The 24,667-nt window shown below is 39.4% G+C and overlaps 1 protein-coding gene across 1 annotated transcript in view; it reads left to right on the forward strand.

Moving 5' to 3' along the window:
• Positions 1 to 23,577, forward strand: part of FNDC3B (fibronectin type III domain containing 3B) — a gene marked incomplete at its 5' end in the record, with an annotated part of 118,472 nt that extends 94,895 nt beyond the window's left edge. Inside the window, 3 exons of the mRNA XM_009288120.1 lie at positions 7,531 to 7,697; positions 11,596 to 11,723; positions 20,479 to 23,577. Of these exons, the coding sequence (XP_009286395.1) occupies positions 7,531 to 7,697; positions 11,596 to 11,723; positions 20,479 to 20,790 (607 nt within the window). The remainder of the gene's footprint in view (positions 1 to 7,530; positions 7,698 to 11,595; positions 11,724 to 20,478) is intronic.
• Positions 23,578 to 24,667: the final 1,090 nt, after the last annotated feature.

The raw sequence follows: 24,667 nt of genomic DNA on the forward strand, positions 1-24,667 counted from the left end.
GGTGAGCAATTGCACTGTGCATCACTTGTTTTGTGTAGTATTATTATTATCATATTATTATTATAATTTTATTTCAATTATTAAACTGTTTTTTATCTCAACCCACGAGTTTTTCACACTTGTGCTCTTCCAATTCTCTCCCCCATCCCACTGGGCGGGGGGGAGTGAGCGAGCGGCTGCGTGGTGCTCAGTTGCCAACTGAGATTAAACCACGACAATAATGAAAGCTATTTTCTGCACATCTGTAACAACCTCATAAGAAAAACAACGCCTTAACAGGATAATGACTATTTAATATCTAAAGTGGTGATAGGGTTCAGCTTGGAGCAACAGGAACATGTTGGCCAGTTTTCCAAGAGCACAACTTTAGATTCCAACTTCATTTTGCTGAAGTTTGTAAACTAGAGACTATGCTCTGCTTCCTTAGTGAGCTTTGCCAAACCAGATCACTGAGACTGTCATGTCAGTAGATAGTTCTGAACATAATGTGCTGAATGAGATTCATTTTAAGGTTCATAGACACTATTAGTTGCTGCCATACTAGGAAAGTGGATTGTAATGTTGCACAAGAAAGATAAAAATGTATGTCTGTAAGAGCATTAGTTTGCTGCTGCTGAACTCTGTTTTGTTCCGTTTTGGTTTTAGCTTTGTTAAGCCTGCTCTTATTTATATCTACTGTTATTTATTAATACATTGCTATTGCAAGCCATGGTGTTGGTAGCTGCTTAGTAATCTAGTTCTTCTTGACTGCATAGTTTCAACAGGCCATTGGATGCTCTCCCTAATTTCTCCCAGATTTTTCATTCAGACGCTGTTAAGTCACATTAAGTTGTGCTCAGTATTGTCCTTCCTATCTGTTCCTTGGCCTCTCATCTGGCTGCACACAGAAATCATGTGTCAGGCACTTTGCTGATCTTTCTTCCACTCCTCCTGAATGTGCCCAGAAGCTCCTTCCAAAAAAGTAATTTTTCTTGCTATGGGGGAGCTTCTGTAGGTTAAGGCATCTCCATTTTCAGTAATTCCAGACATCTGACAAGTGACTGTGGTAAATACCGATTACATGCTCAGATTCAGCAGCAGATGAAAGATGATCTAGTAGAAGCAAGCTAAAAATCGATTTTTGGCTGCAAATACTCTTTGTCTAGCCTGCAAATGTGCTAGGTAATTAGAAGAAAACAAAACTTTTCCCATCTGACTATTATAATTTCTCTTCCTGCCTTTTTCCGCTCTCCACTTAGTTTTGCTTTTCTAAGTATAAGGAAGGAAAAGTTGCCTCCTTCAGTGGGTCCTGTTGTTATTATTATGCCTATAAACAAAAATTATATTGACAGTGCATTGTGGGGTTAGTTTTTAAACATATTATGAACAAGCATACATTATAAGCTTTCCAAAAGGTATCTTCTAGAAAACAGATCTTCAGATCAGAAGGGCCAAGGCGTCCCATCTGTTTGGTCCACACCTCACATGAGGGCTGGAAGTCAGGGTTGGCGGAGGTTGTGGGAGCACAAAACTCTTCTGGGAACCCCTGCCCAGGTGTTTCCCTTCCTTCAGCACCTAGCTGCAAAAGATGATGCCAAAGAGTGGCTTGGAGAGGTGTCCCAAAACTACCATTCAGCCAGCAGTGCTGAAAATATGGGTCAGCCTGGTACCGGTTATAGGAGCGCTGATGGATGTGAGGATGGGGAATGCTGCAGATGTCCAGCTTTTCTCTTTAAGCTGAAGATTTTAAAATACAGCAGAAATTTAAAAATCGTGCATTGACTTCACTCCTGTATCTCTGCCAGTCTGAAAGAATAAAAGTGCACTCTATACTTGAGATGCCTCTCTGATCCTCATCTTAAGGTGCTTGTGGCTGGGGAAGGATAAGTTAGCACATTGTGAGAGGTGTTAGTTCATCATACTTTCTGCTTAGCTGCTGGCTTCAGGGTTCCTCGACAGCCCCTCCTGAAAAAACGAAATGGTACCTCCATTTTGACCCTCACCAAAAGCTGTTCTCATTGTTCCCCTTTTAGTGAGTTAATACAATTCTACTTCTGGCATCTAGGTTTAGTAGAGATTAATGACGCTTTTTCTTGCATCAGCAGGAGCAAGCTTCAGCATAAAGCCAAGAGGTGTTAAACCTTCTGATCTGCTCCGGCCGGGCACAGGGGTGATGGGGATGCCGGCAGATTCCAACATGCAGAGCATGATGAAGGGAGCGCTGGCCCTCCTGGCATCATTGGAGATAGGGGCGTACTGGAGCACTGTGGTCTCCAGAGATCAGAGCCGAGTTTGTGAAATGGTGCAGGTGCAGTAACTCTGGAGAAGCTGTGCCCAGCAGAGGGGCTGGACAGGTTTTCTTCTGCTCAAGAAAAAAAACAAACATACTTCCATTTCAAAAATGGAAGTTCTCTATCTCGGGGGATTAATTAGATGTTTTTCTTTTGAAGCTTTGCTTTCCTGGGTGCCACCTTATAGTGTAGGGAGCTGCTGGTGGGGAAAGAAAATCATGTAAATCAGTGAGTGTTTGATAATGTTCTTTAAACAAAATAGAGGAATGGTCTAAAAAAGTAAGCGGGGGCTATAATTGTGCAGATAATGTTGCAAGAATAATAATAATATTAAGAGCTGTTGATTTATGAAATTCATGTACTGTAGTTTCTAATTATGCAGTTGCCCATGTATGCTGAAACGAAGCTTCAGGTCACCAGGTCAGACCAGTGCTGTATTAATGATTTCTCTCCAGCCAAAATTGTGGCAGATCACCACATTTTTCTGGGAGGCAGCAACAGAATCATTTGAATGGCTATTTTAGCTTTTGTACTTGGCTCAAGATTGCTGTCTTATTTAGTGCTGTACAGTAGATTTTATTTCAAATTAAATTGTTGTAAGGACAAATGGGTTACTAAAATATAAACAAAACCCAAGAGTTTGAAAGGGAATCTGCTGATTAAAATGTGCTGAGAACTAATGAGCGGAGGTAGTGCGAGTACATTCGTATTCCTCTGCTCGACTGGAAGTGACTAAAGTGGAGGAAACAAAATAGTTGCAACGTGTAAAACATTTCCAAGAAGATCTTCCCTGAGAATAAAAAGATATTGATGAAGAACTAACAGCAGTGGTGTCTCCCAAACAATCTTTTTAGGACATTGTGTTCTCTCTCCTCCACTGTGTGTAAGTAAATGAATAATCCGTGACCGACACGATAATGTCTGGGAAGGGGAGAATTGGGATCGCTCGAGTGAGATGAGGGGGAAGTAGCCTCTGGGGAGTGTCTCCTTCCCTGGAGAAAGCTGCTTTCTTTTCAGTTTCTGCTGTTACTTTACTGGAGAGGAGAGGCAACACTGCAGCTTGTTAAATTTGAATAATACAGATTTACTTGTGGATGGTGCAAACTTAAAAAAAAATATGCAACTGTATTGAGAATGCCATTAACCCGCAGAGGTAGTCTTTTTTCAAAGACAGCCTACTGTCTTTTAAATTCAACTGGGCAAACCTCTTAGAATTGAAAATTTCTTCGTGTTTATTAGCACACTTCAGGGATTCACATGAATGGTCTGAGCCGGTAGGGGTTGGAGAATGAACACATGTGGCTGAGACACACTTGAGCATGTTTTGTGTTTTGGTTTTGTCTGTCTTGGAAGGGGAGAGTGATGAAGAAACCAAAGTAAACACACGTATTGCTATAAATGTGTTCCTGTATAGGAACAGGAACACTTTTGGTTTGTTTAATCCACTTGTGTCCCTGTACTATCCCCACAGTTTTACCAATACAACTGTCCTAATGTAACATTGGACCAGCTAAGGAACTAATCCAATATAAGCCTACCAATTTACGGAGATCTTTAACCTTTATCAGTTCTCAAATCCAGTTCACCTTTTAGCCCTATAAATATTGGTACTGAAGGAGCAGTATGGGGATGGGAACAGCCAGCTCAGGGAGGTTGGGGCAGGTGTAGCTGCCATGCTTCCTAAGGGACCTTCACCGCAAATGTCAGCATATTAGTATTTGGGTACGATTTCACTAAAGTTTAAACTAACTTTGTCAACGTTGCAGCTAAAAGCATATCCATTTTGATTGAAGGGACAAGAAGTGGCAGTTTGTCAAGCTGCAGTATTTCGGTCATGTTCAACCGTGTGCCCATCCCTCAGCTCCAGCTTAGCTGTGCAGGGAGGAGGGATGGAGGAAGCTCTCTTGAGCCATGCACATGGCTCCTCTATAAGCCTCCCAGCTCCCATGGCTTGATTTGCAAGTTGTGTTGCTGCCCTATGGAGACTGGGACTTGAGTCTTCTCACATTCAGTTTACGAATGAAGTAAGTGAAGTGGGATGTAGAAAAAAATCCACCCTCCCAGTTACTTCAGCTATCACCCTGAAAAGCCAGAAAGATTTTTCATGGCTGTGCTTTGTAATGACCATGCTTATGGCATCCCACAGCATCTGAGAAGGAAAACTCATTGTCCATTTTCAGATGGAGAACTGAGTAGAGGCTGGAAGAAGGTGAGAGGGAGACAGAGAACATGGGAGCTTTTCTATACACAGATTAAGTCAACTTTTAAATGCATAAGAGATTAAGTCCTTGCAAACAAGCTCAAAGCTGGCTTGTTCTTAAGAAAAAGTATGGAACAGGGCCTGGATAAAGCACAGTGAACAACGTCAGGCTTGCCAGGAGGGCAAAGGTATATAGAGCTCATGTTTAAATGTGCTTTTTAAAGTATCTTTAGATTTAGAAAATCAACTTACAATAATAATGACAAATTATCTTCCTTTAGACAATTTTTAATGTATGCAGACATCACAGTAGCAATGTGCAATCACACTGATTGATTCAACTTTAAGTTCATTGCAGTCCTTCAGCAGAAAACCTGGGAGACCGAAAAACGATTGTAGGATAAGTCTCCAAGTCTATAGCCGTCTACATCAAATAACTACACTATTATTTTTAAAAATAACAGAAATAATTCTGGAGAAGTATAAAGTACCTACTTTAGACATGAGGAAAATACTACATTATTATCTAAAAATCACTAGTATTTTGAAGTTAAAATGTTTCATCTTCATTATGTTTCTTACATCATGATCTGCATCTTCAAACACAATTACAAAGCATTATTGTCATAGTAAAGCCTAACAGCAATTGAATTTGATTGACTTAGTAATCAGCCTTTCTTATTCCAAATTGGAAGCCCTCTTTCTTCAAAGGTGGTTGAATCTCAGAAGTTTAAGTGTGCTTCCATTCCAGTCTTGTGTATTGAACATGGATGCAAGCTTTTCCATAATGGCTTTTGCTTTCAGTACAGATGTTTTTTGAGATAGAGAGGTAGAAAGGGGTGGAGATGGAAACTGGATGGAAGTTTTAGTCCAATTCCCAAATGACAGGAGGAACTCAAGTGTTTTGCCAGATCACTTTTTCAGTGTTATGAAACCTTAATCATATTCAAAAGGTGAAAGTGTAATTTCAGGACTAAGTTATAGGTATTCACCATATAAATATGTCTAGTAAGTGTACCATAAGCCCGAACTGGGGTATGGGCGTGCTTGTGTGGTAGCTGGTAAGGTATATTTATCCTCCCTTGCTTACCTAGCTCCACGGATGATTACAAAGAGGTCATTAGTCTAAAATACTGCATTGCTATCTGTTGCCCACGGATCAGGGCCAGAGACAAGTCTCAGCACTTATACGAGTACTGCAGTGGTTTCTGAGCCAGCTGCCTGATTGAGCTACAAGAAGTGGAGAGGGAGAGAGAGACAGTAGTCTTGTCTCTTCGGTCTTAATGCTGTCCTAAGTATGTGTGCTTTGTTCATCACGCAGTGAATCCCGAGAAATTTTATTCCATGAGAACAGGTCTGTGGCAGTCTTTTGAAACATGCCATAGCTGCTTAACGTGAACCTCAAAAACATGGGATAGCAGGCAGTCCTTAAAACTGTATAAGCATAAGGTTGAAAAAAAATTCTTCTTTGGAAGTTGGCTCTAAAATCTCTTAAAAACTTGTGGACGTAGATCTTTGATTTCCAATCAAGGTGAGGGGCTCACTAAAACTCAGTGGGGGTAGTAAGTCACATTAGTCCTCAGAGTACATTTCCAGTGATTTAAATTACCTGAACATTTCTTTTTCTTACAGATGATTCTTGATCTCTCTGTTTGTACTTCCCCGGATTTCAGTCATAATGCAATATGAATTGATTTCTGTCCCTGAGAGCTAATGACAGACCCAGTTTCTTTGAAATGCTCAAATTGGTTATACTGTGTATCTTATGCAAAGCCAAAGGACTTATTATCCAGGATAAAGCTAGCACCTAGATAGAGAGGTCAAAACCAAATCTCTTTGGCTTCCTGGTGATTTAAAATCCGCTGAAATGGTTGAGATATTTGAATAAGTGTACTAAATCATCAAAAAACCTATGTGATCCTACGCGTTGAATTTTGTTCTTCAGATTCAGAACTATTTCAAGTAAGACCTTGTTCCCCAGTGGAGGCTAAGTGGGTTGATGCAAGATGCTGGGTGCTTCCTCTTTATTTACCCTCATCCCCATTCTGCTCAGCACCCGGGGGGTCAGGATCTCAGTTAGAAGTTGCTAGCTAACATATGACTGTTACTGAAAAGCATTTATCTGAGCAGAGCAATTGAAAATAGAAGTCAGAGTCTCTCTAGTAACCTGTACTTTGTTTTACTTTCTTTTTTTCCTTTTTTTTAGATTAAGTGACATTAATTTTGTTCTGCATTACATTGTTGGACAAGTTTGTGTGTGCTGATGTTTGGTCTTGTCAATGGAAGTATTTTGTAAGTCTCTTCCTTAGTCCCTTGTGTTTTTCTTCCTCTCAGCCTGCTCTCAAGCAGAGCAGTCAGTACAGGTGTCCCCCAGAGCTCCTAAGCTGGCATCTTTTTCCATCCTCCATATCCCCCTCTACAGAAATGCTTCCCCTGAGCTTTTCCACTCATAGACCACCATGTATTCTCTCTGAATCTGTTTCTGTCTCTGCTGTTTGGCTGTCTTCAGTCTGTAAACTCTTCAAAACTGAGAAGTGTATAATATATTACACACATATATTATGCAATCCATATGTTCTGATTTAAATAGAGTTACTCTGGCTTAGGATGGCACGGATGAATGTAAGATGTGGTCTTTGGGTCTTAATGTGTGAATAAAGTCCAAATCAAGCAATAAAAGATTTGAAGTATTAATCTTGTTTTAAATATACTTTTAAACCAGCAGCACACGTGGTGTATTATAGCAGAACACAGGTTGAATCTGTTTTGATTACTAGGTGGTAGGAAATGCAAAGACAGACATTTTTTCTAATAATTCATGTAATCATATGCAAGGTAAGTATTAGTTGCAACGGAGACAATGACCTTCTGCTTTCCCTAGCCTACTAATCATTGTTAGTGTGTTAATAACATGCTGGTTTTATACTTGCCTTTAACAGCTCTGCAAAGCCCATTGTGCCAATTTTCACAATATGGATACCTTGCGCTGCTATGTGTAGTAGCCAGAAATGTCAGTGCCACTCCAGTGTAATTACATGTTTTCATTTTCATTGTTTCCAGGTTTATTCCGATTTATAGGGGACCAAGTCATACGTACAAGATACAGAGGCTGACAGAATCCACTTGTTACTCGTTCAGAATACAGGCGGTCAATGATGCTGGGGAGGGACCTTTCTCAGAAATATGTACCTTCTACACAACCAAGTCAGTCCCACCTGCAATCAAAGGTATGTAGTAGATTTTTTTACATATGCATAAGTAACGTAATTATTTAATCGTAAGTATGCAGTGAGTTTGTAGGGATTAACATAAGAATGCAATAATGTGAAAAATCAGTTTGTGCTGCTTGTATATTTCTGTGAATTTTGAAGTTACGTTATGGTGGGAAGCTAAATTGTCACCAAAAACTTCATATAAACAATATAAATATTATACCAACCACTGTTATACATAAACTGTTAAAATGCTGCTGCTAACAATAATGTTTACCAAGGGATTGCTCTGGATACTGCAGCACTTCAACAAAGGATGTAACAGCTTTAGTATATATGTGTACATACCCACTTAAGCGTTCGTAAAGTTGCATGTTGTTTCAAGTTGCGCAGGTGATGTTCAGTGTAGCACTTCAGAGCTTATTTTTCCTTTAATTTATAAAATTAATAATGATATTTCACATACATAAAGCATTAGATTATTTATCACACTTAGCATGTGTTCCCCTAGAAGAACAAAAGGCCTAATTACCCCACCTGGAGTACTGTGTCCAGCTCTGGAGCCCTCAGCATAAGAAAAACACGGACCTGTTGGAGCAGGTCCAGAGGAGGGCCACGAAAATGATCAGGGGGATGGAACACCTCTCCTGTGAAGAAAGGCTGAGAGCGTTGGGGTTGTTCAGGCTAGAGAAGAGAAGGCTTCGGGGAGCCCTTCTTGCAGCCTATCAGTACTTAAAGGGGGCTTATAAAAAGATGGCGGCAAACTTTTGAGCAGGGCCTGTTGCAACAGGACAAGGGGGAATGGCTTCAAACTAAAGGGGGGTAGATTTAGACTAGATGTAAGGAAGAAGTTTTGTACGCTGAGGGTGGTGAAACCCTGGCACAGGTTGCCCAGAGAGGTGGTGGATGCCCCATCCCTGGAAACATTCCAGGTCAGGTTGGACGGGGCTCTGAGCAACCTGCTCTAGTTGAAGATGTCCCTGCAGGATGAAGAAGTCCCACGGCAGGAGGTGTTGGAATAGATGACCTTTAGAGGTACCTTCCAACCCAAACTATTCTGTGATTCTATGAAATGAAGTTTTATAATGAAACGTCTCTTACGGTGTGTAAATTTTGGCCTAAGTAGTTTTGCTCCTCCCTTCCAAGGAGAACTATTACAAAGGCAGCGGATTCGCTGTATCGGCTGTCAAATGAACTGAGCTGAAATCAGATGCACCTTTTTTTCCTGTGTGCTTAAAACTCCTTTGTCAAGCAGTACCATTTACTGCGAGAAACAGCAACTGTTAGGTTGTCAGAGAGGTTTCATTTGCTCAGCTGCACTTAAAATCTGGTTTTGGTGATTTTCACACCATTTGTGATCAAAGACTTAGAGGGGAAAACACTGCTGGGTTGTAACTTCCCTGGTCCCTAGGTTAGCTGCTCTGAATCACCCCCAGGAAGAACAACAGTCTCAAGTGCAGAGAGAACATTGGGAGATTGGCTTCACTATGCTAAAATTAGCGTATGTGAGAATCCCACCTTCGTTTCTACGTGGATCTGGATATCCCCTGGGTTTTGGCATTTGCTTCAGTGCTGTTTCTGGAAGAAGATATTTGTACGTGTTTGGTGTAAAGTTCAAGGGTAAATATACTTACCCAACAGTGAATTATCCTGTTTCAGTTGTAAGATATGCTACCCAGCAAAGCGAAGGGAGCTCGTGCTAGATGAACCAGGCTGGCATAGGTGACGGTAGCAGGGACGGTGTGCTTCACAGCTTTAACATCATCTGCAAGTTGTCAGAGTGCCTGGGCACAGGTTCGTGTCACTTGCGGGATGCTGAGTCCACGTTGCCATTGCTGTTGCTTCTCTTAGCTGCACTAAGTGGATAAAACTAGCACAGAGATGCCTGCATGCACTGTAGTTACATTTTCATTTTGTTGGATAGAAATCCATTTTATTAAATTCAGATCTCACCTAGGTGTTTGTTTTGAACTCCCTGCCTGCCTGTTTAGTTCCTGTTAAATATGACTCATGCTCTGGACTGAATATCAAGCAGTTAAGATATGGTGCAGATACCAGGTCGTATGTGGGCTGGGACCACACATACATGACAAAGTACTGGCTCTCACAAAGAAATGGGCACAACAAAAACTGCATTAGTGAACACTGCCGTGGGGCGGCAATGCCATAGGGGAAAGAGATCTCTTGAGGCAAAATGGTGGTGTTGATTCCCTTCTGTGTTCGGAGCAATACAAAGGAATGTAGGTGATAAACTTAGTACAGTTTTTTGTGTATCAGAAGCACGTGTTTATTCTCCTATAAAGGATCCTAATTACTCACTTAGTGATGCCAACCCTAAAATAGCATTATTGTTAATGGTGGTTCTGTAAGTGTCAGACAAAAATCTACGTATATCAGGATGAGGGATGGAAGGAGGAGGGAAAATAATTGAGAATGTTGTTGTCAGCTGACATGAAGGTGTCTATTATCAGTCTCTCTCAACACTGGCAGATGTGCGGAGAGAAGCAAATGGATATTGATTACATTTGGGTCCGCGTATGATTCATGTGTTCCTCTTGGGTGGTAACGAATTAGTCTAAAATTCATGTAATGTATGCAGCAGCAGCAGCATTTGTTTCTTTGATAGACTCTCCTGTTGTCTGTTTTCTTAGGGTTGGGATTCTATATTGCCTTTAACAAGCTCATGTCCTTGCACATGCACGTTAACCACTCGGTAAAGTGTTGAGCACCGTTGTTTCTCCCAGTTTCATTTTTTTGGTCATGTGCTGGCTTGCTCTGCCTGATCAAGAGGTTGGTGGACCCCGGATGCTGTTGCAGTTGTTTTAATGCCTTCCAGTGGCAGATGCTTAGTTGTACATATGAACATGCTGCCACTGTTAGTACTCTGCTCGGCTTACCTGCAAGCTTGCCGTCAGGCATAGTATGGTGACTTTCAGCTTTCAGCTGATGAGAGATCCTTTCGCAAGGACAGCAGCATCGTGACAGCTGACAAATTGAATTTCTCTAGAGTTCTAGTGAAAGCACTAGTCTAAGCCTGGCTAGAAGTAGCAGGTCTGACCATCTGAATTTCAGGCTCAGAGTTAGATGTGAGTCCAAGTCTTTAAAATTACGCTTGTACCTTTGTTTCCCAGGCTGGACTTAATCTCTAATACAGAAGATTATTCAGCTTCCCTTCTCATATTCCTTCTCCTGTTTTTCCTGAATGAAACATTTGATATTATTATTTGATATTATTCCTCTCTTTCACTGTCATCTAGCATGGGAGGAATACACAGGCGTCTCCACTGGCATAAGTGTTTGCTCAGAAGTTCACGAAATTACTGCTTTTATTAATGCCAGCGTAATTCATGTGTTGGCTTCTGCTTTGAAAAGATCACAGCAATTGATCACAATTGATCACAATTGCAATGCACAGCATTGCAACTGAATTTTAAAAGTTCAAAGTTTTCTATCACATCCACTCCCCCTTTCTAGCGGCTCACATAGCTGACAGAGGAGAGATGCTCTAACAGCTTACTGTCCCTCTGCAGAAGTGATCTGGGTCCTACAGTAAACTTCTTAGGAGCTTGTTAATCAGCTCTAAATTTCACCCAATTTTCTGTGAGCAGTGTTTGTTATTGTTTAATACCACAAGAATCCTGAACTGCTTAATCAGACAAGACTGTCCTGAAATAAATGTGACTTTTGAGTGACTTAAAAATCTAGCCACAGTTTTACTTCTTTCATGCAGTGGTAATAGCAATTTGATATTTAGCCACATAAATACAGTACAGATTATGTGCTACTAACCCCTGTGATGTCCCAAAGTTCTCTTTTTAAAATGTTCTCATATAGATTAGAGTGAATGTAAAATTAATAAGATTTCAATGCAGTCTTTTTATATTAAACGTTAACGCATTTAATATTATTGTAGCCCCTCGAGTGACACAGCTGGGAGGAAACGCCTGTGAAATTACCTGGGAAATGGTCCCACCCATGAAGGGAGATCCTGTTGGTTACGTTCTGCAGGTACTGGTTGGAAGAGAATCTGAATACAAGCAGGTAGGAAAATGGTCTCGGTTTAATATTGCTAAATTGATGACATAATGGAAATGTTTTTGAACTTCACTGTGCTGTTTCTTTCTACTATATTGAATTACAACCTATGGTGATGCGTCATGAACTTTGGTAAAGGTTGAGTCAAAATTAAGGGCTATAATAGGTTGTTTTCTCCCCAGAGGGAGTATATAGAACAACATTATCTTATTGGAGTGATTTGCACTTTGTCCATAGTTAATCACTATTTTTAACTGAACTAACCTTTGAAAAGTTACAATTCTGTCCACCCATGCTGCCTTCTCAACTGGCTGGTGCTAACTGTTGTCTGAAGATGAGAAGATGAAGTAGGTAGATTATCTTCCTCGTTCACTAAGCCAATTCCAAGACCCTCCATCAAGGATTTCAGTCAAGTACACAACTTTTACTTGGTTTGTTCAGCCATCCCATTCCTGTCTAAGGTTTCAATGCAAGGATGTATAACTGCTGTATATCAGCTGCCTCACAGGAACTATGTCTGTTCTTGCACCATGGAAACAAAGTGAATGAAGTATGGCTGTTCCTTCTTTCCATGTCTGTCATGATTAGAGATCACAAGTGGACATTCCCCCAGAGCACCTGAAACAGAACAACTCATTCACAGCTAGATCTTTTATTTCATCTATCACACCTCTGACTGTGATTTACAGTGCACTTCATCTGTGCCCTGTCTTCTCCCTGTCCTTTCTTTCATTGTCATACAGATTCCAAATAAGTCCAAATTAGGGAATGAGATATGTTAAACTTTAATTTAAATTTTTAAAAACATGAATAAGGCAGTACTCTGCAACTGTCTTTGCTCCTCTTCAGTCTATTTTTGAGTGTTACTGTGAATTAATGAATTATCAAAAATAACGTACATAAATGCAAGACAATTCATGTGGGTGCTAAAGATTCAGAAACCTAACTATTGTTTTTGTCGGGAAACATTTTTGGTGCTGGTATAGGTAATAAAACCTCCGTGTACTGTGTTGGCCTCATAATGTCAGTGGTGAGTGGATAAGTGGACCCATTTTGCTGTTGCCTGATTTACAAAGTAGCCTTGATGTATAACCTCCACGTATAGCTTTAGTAAGCATAGCTTCAGTGCTTAAAATGTTCTGGATGTCCTTGGGGAGAATTGGGCATGGCTTCATGTTCCTTTAAGGTAGGTGATGGCTTAATCTTGGCAGCCAAGAATTTGTGGTATGAAAAAGCCCAGCAATAAAGGAAATAAAAAGTACCTTCAGGGTTTTATGTTGAAGGTCTTCATTCTCATGAAGCGTGACCTGCTGAGGGGTGTTTTGCTTGAGTTTTCACAAGTAACTCACTAGGAGAAGCTCCCAGCTGGGATGCTCAAAGCTGACACTGTGACTTCTGTAGTTGGGCTGGCTGATAACCAGCTGTGGAAAACAGGGAGAGTTCCACTATTTCACAGTCTCGGAAATCAGTTTCACCCATCAAAATTATTTATCTTTAAATAAATAAGACACACAAATGTGTGTGTCTTCTCAGCACTGGGGCATATCACTGACTTACTGTCCATTAGCTGAGCTGCAGTAGCTGTGTGCGCATGCTCTTAGCTCCTATTACATGAATAGGAGATAAAATATATAAACGTCTTTCAGGGATTTTCTGGTTAATGCATTTCACTTTACCTTTGCTGTGGCATGTGTGTGATCACTTGCTACTCTTTAGCTGAAAAGTAATTTTAGTGATGTTAATTACATTTTAAGTGCAGGTCCTAAATTTACTTTTAAAGCTGTTTTGTTCCCTGCAAGTGACATGTATATTTTGCATACGTATCTCAGGGGGCATGTTATATTAGAAAAGTTTTGCAAATTATTCTGAAGGGTTGCGCAAATGAAAAATATTGTAGATTTTCAGGCTACTAAATACGCCCATGAGAAAGAACAGTGTTTTAAGTGACTGGAGTTTCTATAGCAGTCGCCAATGCATTTTGCAAGAGCCAGGGATAGTATAGCTGGATAAGAAGGAGAAAAATAGCTGCATTAAATAATTTTTTTATGTCCCACTGGCATGGAAATAAAAGCAACAGATAGCTATTTCAAGCTATTTATGGGCTATGCAGGACTTCATATCACATGTAGGGTCGCTCATCTTCCGATGCTTTCACCTTCACTCACCCTCCAGGACACAGTTGTTCTGCGACATGTTTTACACCAGCACAAATGCAGATAAGAAGAGTTTCATAGAATAAAAATCCACTTTTTAAATTACCTTAAAATTGAAACTTTTCCACTAATGAACATATAAAGCTGTTTCTCTGTTGCAAGCCTGTAATCCTGTCAATAGATCACTTTATTTGCAGCAATTTAAAGGCAATTAAGGTAAGGCCTTGAATAGTTTTAACTAGGGAGACATGTTACAAATCCATGGAGCCATGTCTCCCTGTCTGCTCCCAGTTGATTTACTTCAGATGAATACAGCTGATAGGTGACCCAAACCAGTTTCCTCATTTTATCTTAAAGCTCTAATTCTTGCTTTCAGTGTTTAAATGAGTAAAGCTTGTGAGTCTTAAGTTCATGTGCATGTATCTCCTGGAGCAGAACAAACCAGTTAAAGGATAAAGCATTTACTAAGCATTACCGTCTATAGAGGTGACTATGCACGGCAGAAATCAAGACGATGATGCAGGTCAATCTTTTTCTTTGTGTAGGGAATGGGAGAATGTTTGATACATGTCTATGTTTCTCCCTCAGGAAATTTTACAAAGATACTGTTATTCTGACAAACATACCGGGAAGATGTCAAGATGTCTTTTCTGATACTGGCTTAGCATTCATACTGTGTTATGTATTTTAAACTGGTGTGATGGTATTTTATTGACAAGAACTTTGTATGCTTTACATGGTAGATTTTAGTCTTTTCATCCAAATAAAAGCTTGGAAAAGGAAGATCCTATCATCATGCAAACTGACTTACAACTTTTTAATGATGATTGTGTTTGACTTTTCAAAATGCGACTATGTCGCATGACTATTTGGAGAACAGTTGTGCACAGAGTGTGACACGGTGTCGAGCATGGAGTCTCAGTGGACTCAGTAAGAAAGCTCACACAAGTCCTTACTCAGGCGGCATGGTTGTGACACTCAATTCCTATTTCTGGGAAAATTTTGCGTAACAGATCTTGATCCAGCTCTTTGCTAGGAAGCCCTTCAGAAGGTGCAGAATGTGATGTTCTCCCATATTAATTTCATTAATAGAAGAGAAAATCCACCTGGGCAGTTTGTGCTGACTAAGCATGAAGTAGTGAGTCAGGTGCACGTTGAAATAAGTGGCCATATTTCACTTCCCTTATTCACACAGCATAGATCTTTAGTACACAGCACTGATTTTTCTGGGACTGCCTGTGGCCCAGTGTAAAGTAGGGCATCATTACACCTTTATAGTGTGTTTTGCATCTAAAGTGAATAAATATAGAAATATAGAAAACTCATTATGAAATAAAACATGAGTAGGAGAAAACAAAGTCTTACTGTCATCTCAACTCTCAAAGTTTGAGCTCCTTGTTAATCTATTGCTGTGTATGCCATCCTAGAGATGATGCTCTTGAGAGATCTAAGAACACCTAGGAGCAGCTCACCGGTCTGTACTTGCACCTCGTTTATGTTGTAGAAACAAATACAAGTTATAGAAAATAATCATCCTCATTAACTTATAAAATAAGCTAAATCATTTTAGCATTTCCTTCCTCTGCTGCAACGTCAGCCACTGATGGGCTTTTGGTTAAAGCTATAGTTTCTCTCTAGATCATCACATCTGAGCTGTCTCCCCCCACCTGTAGCCCAATGTATGCAGCCCTCCACCTCCCAAAAGCCACTGCTCCTCCACCATTTGACCTAGCAGAGGTGGTGTCAAAGTATTCAAAAGCCCTTTTTTTTCAGACTGGGGCTATAGCCATCCCTGCCCTTCTCTGGGAGAACACATTGTAAATACTTCTCCGCTGAGAATTGTCTGAAGAACTGGATTTGCAGGAGCTAAACAGATAACAATTTAGCTCCCTAAAAAGTGTGTTAAAAAAATATTAAATACTCCCTTTCCTGTTTCTTAAGCGATGTGTTCCTTTTTTTGTATTTATACGCTTTATCTATTCGGATACTTCAAAAAGCAATGGCCTTATGACATTACAGTTCTTTTTAGGAAATCAAATTTTCCTTGTTTACAAATCAGGATGTAAATCACGGCAGATTGCAGGAATCGGTGGCCCAGGTCTGTTTTTCTGTTTTAGAGTTTCGTCTAGCAAAGCTTACTTAATTAGAACTTAGCTTTCAGGTGTGTTAAAATTGTTTCCAGCTTTGCACAGTTTTAATCTGGAGCTCGGGGAGCGGGCTGGGTTGTGCAGCGCAGGAGCTGAAGCTTGGGATAACAGTCGTAACGCTCGGCAACCTAAGTTTTAGTTTCCCAATTGAGCCGCTCTGGGGATCGAATCACCAAGGAGCCAGCTCTTCATAAGACCTGTCCGTGGGAAACGAGAGCTGAGTTTTAAAGCGTCTTTATCCTTAAATCGTTTGCCAGTGAGGCAAAATGTTCTACCTTTGAAATTTCCGAGAATTTGGAGGCAACAATGTTTCATCAGCTTCTGCCACATCTCTTCTGGGAGAAAACTGTCCCCAAATGCTTTCCAAAAGAAGAAAAGATATGGGTAGGATACACTGGGTGTGTAAAAATCCCTCAGCAATGCAGTGGGAAGCCTGCTCGGGTCTGCACCGAGAGGTGGATGCCTGGGAAAACCCAGTCGGTCTTACCAAGCTCTAATTTTTATTATTGTTTTTTCTTTGTTTCAGACTCTGTAGACACCCAATCTCTGAAACACATTCAGTGCACTGTTAATTTGTGTAAATCAGCAAAAAATGGTTTTTCCTTCTTTATTTTAAATAGCAAGTCAAAGGCACTTGTACTGGTTGCATGCCAAAATACAACATAATTGTACAGTACGCACTGGCATTTAGTGTTGAGTATTTTCTGTGCCTCCTGATGCCAATTTTGCGTCATGAGACAGAGCAAATAATTTCCTTTCGTTAGAGTTTTTCAGTGCGGCCCACCTCATGGAAGGTGATCTGAGAGACTCTGATTTGCTTTGTTGAGGAGACAAGGCTGTCCACACAACTCTTAAGGGTTTGTGAGCATCTCAGCAGTGGAGTGAGGGAAGCTGGTTTTGAGTCTGGATAAAATAATAAGCCCAGTTAGTTTCTTAAAGAGAAAACTGTCAGATGACTTAGAAGAAATTAAACCTTTCAAGTGGGCATGCCTTCTAAATAGATTGAAGCCTGCCTCTGATTGTTGGTCATCTTATCACCATACAAAATAGGCTTTTATTAATTATTAAATACACTGGTTATTGCAGTGGAGTGCAACAACCAGGTAAGGTTATCTTACACTTTCCAGTTTGTCACTTATAGGGCAATTGTGGCTGTCATTTTTATTATTTGGAAAAGATGGAGGGGGTTTGGAATTATTTAATGACATCGGTGAAATTGAGAAATACTTGCCTACGGGAATTCTCTGAGCTGTCTGGCTTGATCAGTAGGATCAAATGCCATAAGAGGCTTCAGCAGCAGTTTATTACTTGTGATGATATTTTCATTGAGGGAGCCAGGCAAAAAGCTCATCATGGTTTTATTATACTCTCAGGTACCTAAACAGAAAAGCTGTTTTTAGGAACCGAAAGTGATAAATTGGATAGCCGCTTTACTTTGACTTGTTGGCCACCAAAGCATAATGTGCTACATATTTAAAAAGTATGCTGCTTTACACAGTCATATTTGGTTTAATATCTGTTTAGCAAATTTAAAGACCTTATACATAATTGTCAAATTAATTTTTTTTTCCTCTCTGTTGTGTACGTGAAGTCCATTCACAGAGTGTAACTGTGTTCACAACCAAGCATATATCTTTGTGCTGAGGGCATCCTGCGTTGGCTTAGCCTGGTCCTACAGATACTAACGCAGACAAAATTGAGCTGGAGCCCATAGTGTCTCCAAGGTGCTTGCCACAGCCAGTTGTGGAGGATACAGAGTCTACTGTCAGAAGTGAATGACAATTAAGCACGATAATTTTTTACCTGTTACTGAGAAAGGATATAGATCCACTGGTGCTAAATACTCATCAAACCACTGAAAGCAGGACGATTTCCACCACCTTCCTAGCTCTAGTGCAGGAAATGTTTTGTCTTTATCATTAGTGGATATTAATTCATGTATTCAATGTACTTTTGACTGGTTTTCAAACTTTAACGATGCACTCTTCTCTCACTTGACTGTCTGGCCTTTTTCTGAGAAGTGCTGTTGACTAGCTGGCTTGAGTGAACTTAGTCATCTATATCTATTAGACTGTAATGAAGATGCAGGTCTTTGATTTAGCCAAACTTAGCCTCCAGTTACACTGGTATTCACCACCCTGACAGAACAAAACAAGTAAAAAAAACCAATTAACTGGACAGGTTTTTTCAATGCAAAGACAGGTTGTATATATCCCATCCCTAGTATCTGTTAAGTGTAATTCATGAAGATTAGATTGTAAAATTTTTATTAAATGTCATTATTTGGATTTTACTGGATTTTTATTTTGTTTTAGAAGTGGTTGTATTGGTTGCAAAGGTTCATTTGTGGCAAAGGCATCTAGAGCTCTTCTGATTATACATTTTGAAATGAAATTAATAATTACAACAGCATCAAAAAACATAACTTGCTTACAGTTGTTTTGTAAGGATAGGTGCTTTGAGTTATCATGTCTCAGAGTCCAAAGAAATGGGAGTTAGATAAGTCCTCCAAGTAGAAGAATCCTGACTCTGGTCCTGTGGAAGAACACATCCTTTTTTAATTACTTGCTGAACCTACATTTACGTGCCAGATGCATGCAACTTTTCTTTGCATGATCATTTATATTTGGGAGTAAACTGAAGTATTAACCACCTACAAGATGTAGCATTGATGATGGAGTAGGTGGAGGACAGTTGCCCACAACAGGTGGGTGTTAGAAATGGAATTGCCATTGGAAAACAGAGTGGCAGAGACGTTCTTGGTATGAGGTACGCTTTGCAAACAGATGTTTCAACCTTCACATGATTTCTACGGACCACTACAGCACTTGCAGTTTTGTTTTCCCTGCAATTACTGTATTACTGTAACTTAATGACTCACTTCTCATTGGCATTGGGAAGACAAGCAAAGACAACAAGAAAGGCAACAGTGCATAGCTGTGGTTAATCGCAGAGATTTACGGTATGAATTTGTTGTATTCCTGTCACTTGAGCTAGAGTGAACTTCCTGTGAATGCTGAGCATACTTGAGGAAGGTAAAATAATTTTGTTTAAACATTGCTTCTTGATTTATGCCTTGGGGCCAAGAGACATGAGCCAGTTAGAGGACTTCTACTTAATCTGGAAACTCAGAGTCACCATCATTCAAACTGTATTTGGAAAAACTGTGAAAGTTTAAAAGGAGGGGAGAGAACGAATGAAAGAAAAACCTTAATCTTTTGTCCCAGACCTTCTCAAGAAATCGGCGACTGGCTTTTTAACTGAGGGATGAGTCTCAGGGGCAAGCATGGGCAGGAAATCTGGACTCTTTAAGTGGTATTTAGCTGAGCGTGTCTCTTCTTTTTCATCCTGTATTTCTTACTCCAGAGTAACGCACAGGAAGTCCTCTATTGGCTCAGGTTTAATTTCCCTCTTGTTACCCTTTTCTAAGTTGAGTTCTTACCTCCGGGAGAGCAGTGATGCTCTCAGCCTTCTGCTCCCGCAGCGAGGAGAAGGAAACCAGCTAAATGAGCAAAAGAAGTAGTATCTGAAGTTCAGGATTTTTTTTTTTCCCAGCAGACACAGGCGCTTTGTGACATGTTTTTCATTTCATAAAATACCAGTTTCAACAACCCTCCGTTATATAAATTGTTGACTGGTTATTTGTTTTCAGAGTTTGTAAATGTTTCCAGTGGTCTTTTGCCATTTAAGTCGCAAAACTGTCTCTTAGATACTCAGTTCTCTTTCCTTTTCATATTGTGACTCATGCTCTCTGAGTCATACGGTACCTACATTTAATTAACATAAATATGTGGTGGGTTTGGATTGCTAAAGAACCAAATACAGTGCAACCAAGAGGAGCTTTTTTATACCTTAATAATATTTTATTGTTCCCACAATTCTGAAAGTGTAATTTCTGGCGAAATTGCTGACTCTCGAGAGAAATGTGAGGAAAGCACATTAAAATAATACTTGTAACCAATTTTATGATTGTACAGTGAACGTCTTCTAATAACCTTAGTTTGCAGGTTTTCTTCCTTTTGGGGCCAAACACAGTGCTTAGGTCTTAGATATGTTTTAGGCATATAGTCACATTTTAAGAGTACAGAAATATGTTTGTAGTATTTATCGCACCCACAAAAGATGAGTACGTCTTATGGTTGATATATCATCTGAAGTCTTGTCTGTCCTTGTGTGCACTGACTCTGTTGAACACACTGTGTTGAGACCTCTCATGGTTGGATGTCTCTTACGTAGTCCTCACACGCCTCTCTCTTTCCAAAACCTGCATTGACCTAGTGAGTTCTTCCCTTGAGAGCTGCAGCAATGTTTCCTTACAAGACTCAGACTTGACCTAACTTTCTGGCCCAAATCCTTGCAAAATCTAACGTTACTATATTTTTAAATTGTTTGATGCTGTGAAAGGAGGAGGAGGTTGTCTCACTCTTTGTATTTGACTGTGCTTGCTGTTTTGTTTTGAAGGTGTACAAGGGAGAAGAGACCACATTCCACATCTCAGGCCTTCAAGTCAACACAGACTATCGGTTTCGCGTCTGCGTCTGCCGCCGGTGCTTGGATACCTCACAGGAACTTAGTGGACCTTTCAGCCCATCCGTTGCCTTTATGCTTCAGCGAAATGAGATCATGCTTGCAGGAGAAATGGGAAGCATAGATGATCCTAAGATAAAGAGCATGATTCCTACTGATGAACAGTTTGCAGCCCTCATTGTTCTTGGCTTTGCAAGTTTGTCAGTTATATTTGCCTGTATATTACAATACTTCTTTATGAAGTAGAGAATTCAATGGAAGTTTGAGATACAAATTTAACTAATGCTACGCATTATAATCCACACATTTATTCAGATATTCCTTTTTTTGAAATCCTTTTGTTCTACCATACATTTTATATACTTCTCTTGTTTTTACAGTTCTAGCTTGAAGAAAGATAAATCAGTGTTTTGATGCACCTTTTTGAAATTCAAAACTAGGAAGTGGTCAAACTGGAGAAACAAGCAAACCAGATACCAAAAGCAAGATTTTTTTTTTTCCTTCACAGTTTCAAAATTGTCACCAATTTGCCTTTTCAATGTTGTTTTGGTTTTTTTCACTGAAGTTCATACAGTCTCTTATTTTATCTTACTATTTAGAAAATTTTAATAATGAGTCACTTTTTTGTCTCTTCTTTTTCCTTCTAAACATTAGTCACAAGTGTGTATAGTGGTAAGACTAGAATACAGTGTTAGTCAACAGTACCAGGATTTCCTTGAACAGTATTAGCAATATCGCCTATGAATTATTCACTACATTTGCCCCAGTTTTTTCAAGGTAAAACGTAAGTTGTTATTTTAACTGTTTTGTGCATTTAAATCGGAACAATATCCTGCAGTTGAAAAACCTTTTTAATTATCTGTTATTTTTACAGTTACAACAATTTAAACTGCCTGTATAAGAAATCAAATAACCAAACTGCATATAAATTATGAAGCATTATAGATTTTTTTTTACCATTTTGATTCCTAGCAGTAATTTTAAGTAAGAGGGCATTGTGCAATAGTTAGTTATTCCCATGTTCAGCGATTTAAAAGCTGCTTTAACTTGTCTGTTTGTCACTGTATATAACTATTCCTAATCTAATACTAGATACTATTCTATTATGTTCAGCCTGATTTATGAGATTATAGAGCTGGTGACAGCTTACTGCCTCTACTGAATTAGGTGAGATTTACACTCGATGTAAGCAAACTTTACTGTCAGTTGATCTTTTTTTTTAATTATTATTATTATTTTTTGGAGGGGTATCCATTTTATGGAACTTTTTTGGAGGGTATCAGAAATGAGATCTGTTTATTTTAAATACCTTAAATGGGTGTCTGTGCTATTCTTACCACAGGGCTAATTGAAATAACTTGGTACATGGCAAAATTCAGACAAGTCTCCTGCGTTGATGGGAATGTCCCCCCTCCTCCTGCCTGCCCCTTCCAAGATACACATTTTAATCCATCGAGATACTAGAATTTTAACTCTTCAATCATTGGATTATTTATATTAAGTCAACATTGTGCGAGTACCTCAGGGACATAAATGAGCTGGAGGTGCAAATAGATTCCAAAAGGGTGCAACAGACACAGTGTATTTCCCTGCCTCTTGTTTTTGTATATTTTTGCTACTTGGTTTTGCTTTTGTCCTAGCTATTTTGTGCTCTGTCTCCATTGTCTAAGATTCAGTGTCCTGTACTAGCATAATATTCCCTTAACCAAAGTAATGGGGAAAAAACAACATTATTTTTGTTTTAGGTTTATTTATACTATATACTGCATACAGTACTTTAAATACCAATTACAGTGCAATCTTTTATTTATTGTAAAAAATAAAAAATAAAAAGTGTACTTATGTACTAATCCCTCTCCCCACCCTCCCCGTAGCATGTTATATTTTGTCTGTTTTATACTGTTGTACTTTAGGTCAACTTTTTACCTGGCAGCATTCCTAGTATTATTAATCTTCTTACATTTTCTTGTGTTTCTGAAGATGGGAGCATCTAGTACATTAAATGCCAAAAAAAACATTATCAGTGATTCAAACGTTTACATGTATCCAAAAAACATAATCATCTCTGGAAAGAAAGTGCTAAGATCAATGAATTATTCTGTGTGCCTCTCTAGATGTAGCAAATATTAGAAATGTTCTGTATTTTGTTATTGACTATAATTAGTTTAATTTAGCCTTGCAAACTAATGGCATTGAGCTAAATATATATATTTTTTTGTTTTTGCCAAAGTCATGGCTTGTCAAATTTATTTACATCTTATTTAAATTTATTTGTGATATGAAACTTTTTGACCTTGCATCTGTATTTTGTGAGCAAAGCATATACAGCTGTCTTCAATGGAGGGGAAAAGAGTGTATTTTTTAAAACAATGAAAAGACTGCTAGTTTGGAAGCCCAGAAATTTGAATAGATTCCCTTTTTTTATTTTTGGAATATGGTTTCAGCAGTGCTGCTATGAAATCCAAGCTTGACACCTTTTTAAAAAAAACTGCTCTAATAAAAAAAGAAAAAAAACCCCACCTTGCTTTAGATGATTTGATCGATTTTGAAAGTTTGAAATACAAATGATACTAAAAGCAGCGAGCAGAAGTGCAGAAAAAAGCAATCAGTTACACTTGAAGCGTTTCTGTCATTGCCAATTTGCTTGGTGTCTCCTACAGTCACACTAACGAGAACGCCCAGTCCAACCCTGAGGTTATCAGAGCAAGTATTCTGTAGGAGTTGGGACAGGCCCTAAATAAGTTAATTTCACATTCTTTTAGTTTGTATATTCCGCCATAGTGATTTGATTGTCGTTCATATATTAACAACAAAATAAAGCATCACGGACCTTAAACCATTCCTGTTGTGATGTCCGTTACCGCTGGCCCACCGTTTGCTGATGCCTTGTCTGTTCCCATACATCTTTATGCCCTTTGGTCCAGCAATACCAGGCGTTGAATCCAACCCGAGGGCTCTCTGCTCTCAAAGAAATTACAAACAGCAACAACAAAAAAGGTGGAATGAAAGACTAAATATTTAAAACCCTTAAGGAAGGAGAGAGCTGTCTGATGTGCGTTACCGCTGGCCCACCGTTTGCTGATGCCTTGTCTGTTCCCATACATCTTTATGCCCTTTGGTCCAGCAATACCAGGCGTTGAATCCAACCCGAGGGCTCTCTGCTCTCAAAGAAATTACAAACAGCAACAACAAAAAAGGTGGAATGAAAGACTAAATATTTAAAACCCTTAAGGAAGGAGAGAGCTGTTTTTATATCGTTCTGCCTTTTTCTTTATGAACTTGAAATGTTTTCTAATCCTGTTTGTTGGCTACAGTAGCTCAGTATTCGGTGTCATGATTGAAAAGTGCCCTAACTGAATGTGTATGAACCTTATCCTTGCACAGTTCTTTAAATTGAAAAAAATAAAATGTTTTTACCTCACTATGGGAACATACATTCCAAGCTTTTCAACTTAAAAAAAAAAAAAATCATACGTTTTCTTGTATTGTAAATTTTAGACTATTTCATATGCATTGTATTAAAAATGCCATATCAATTTTAATGTATAGATTTTGCAAATACTACACTATGTATGTAAGACTTAACTGTATCTGTAGTGTATATGTAATATATTTATGCCCAATAAATGTTTTAATTCTTTCTGATATTACCAGGAGTTTTCTTAATTGAATACAGCCCTTTCAGTCTGTGCGGCCCTTTTCTAACAGGTCAGTGGTGTTGCTGCAGCCCGAAGCATGAGTGGGAGCCCCGAATTTAACTCGGGATGTTTCTGATTTGTAATTGGAATGATTTTGTGTTATTCATGAAGCGTTTGCTGGTGCAGTTCAGCAGTTTATGGCATAATCTGTTCTTAGACTGAGCTAAATATGCTGCAGATTGCTAGTCCACCCCCTGGAAAGGTGAAGTTCGGCCAGGCTGTTACCTGTACCGTGCGTCTGAAGGCTGCTGACGTTTTGACCTAAACATCGTGCAGGTGAATGCCAAATTCCTTCTCACGTGAGCTGGTTTCTGTAGCCCTCCGTCTCCTCGTCCATGGGAAATCGTGGTCCGCTCCCTGGGGCTGGCCGGCTTCGGACAGCATCGGCTGCGGCAGTGAGCTCTGACTGCTGCCCCGCAGTTCGC

This window comes from Aptenodytes forsteri, unplaced genomic scaffold (genome assembly GCF_000699145.1).
Source record: "Aptenodytes forsteri isolate BGI_AS27 unplaced genomic scaffold, ASM69914v1 Scaffold72, whole genome shotgun sequence".
Classification (NCBI taxonomy): Eukaryota; Metazoa; Chordata; class Aves; order Sphenisciformes; family Spheniscidae; genus Aptenodytes; species Aptenodytes forsteri.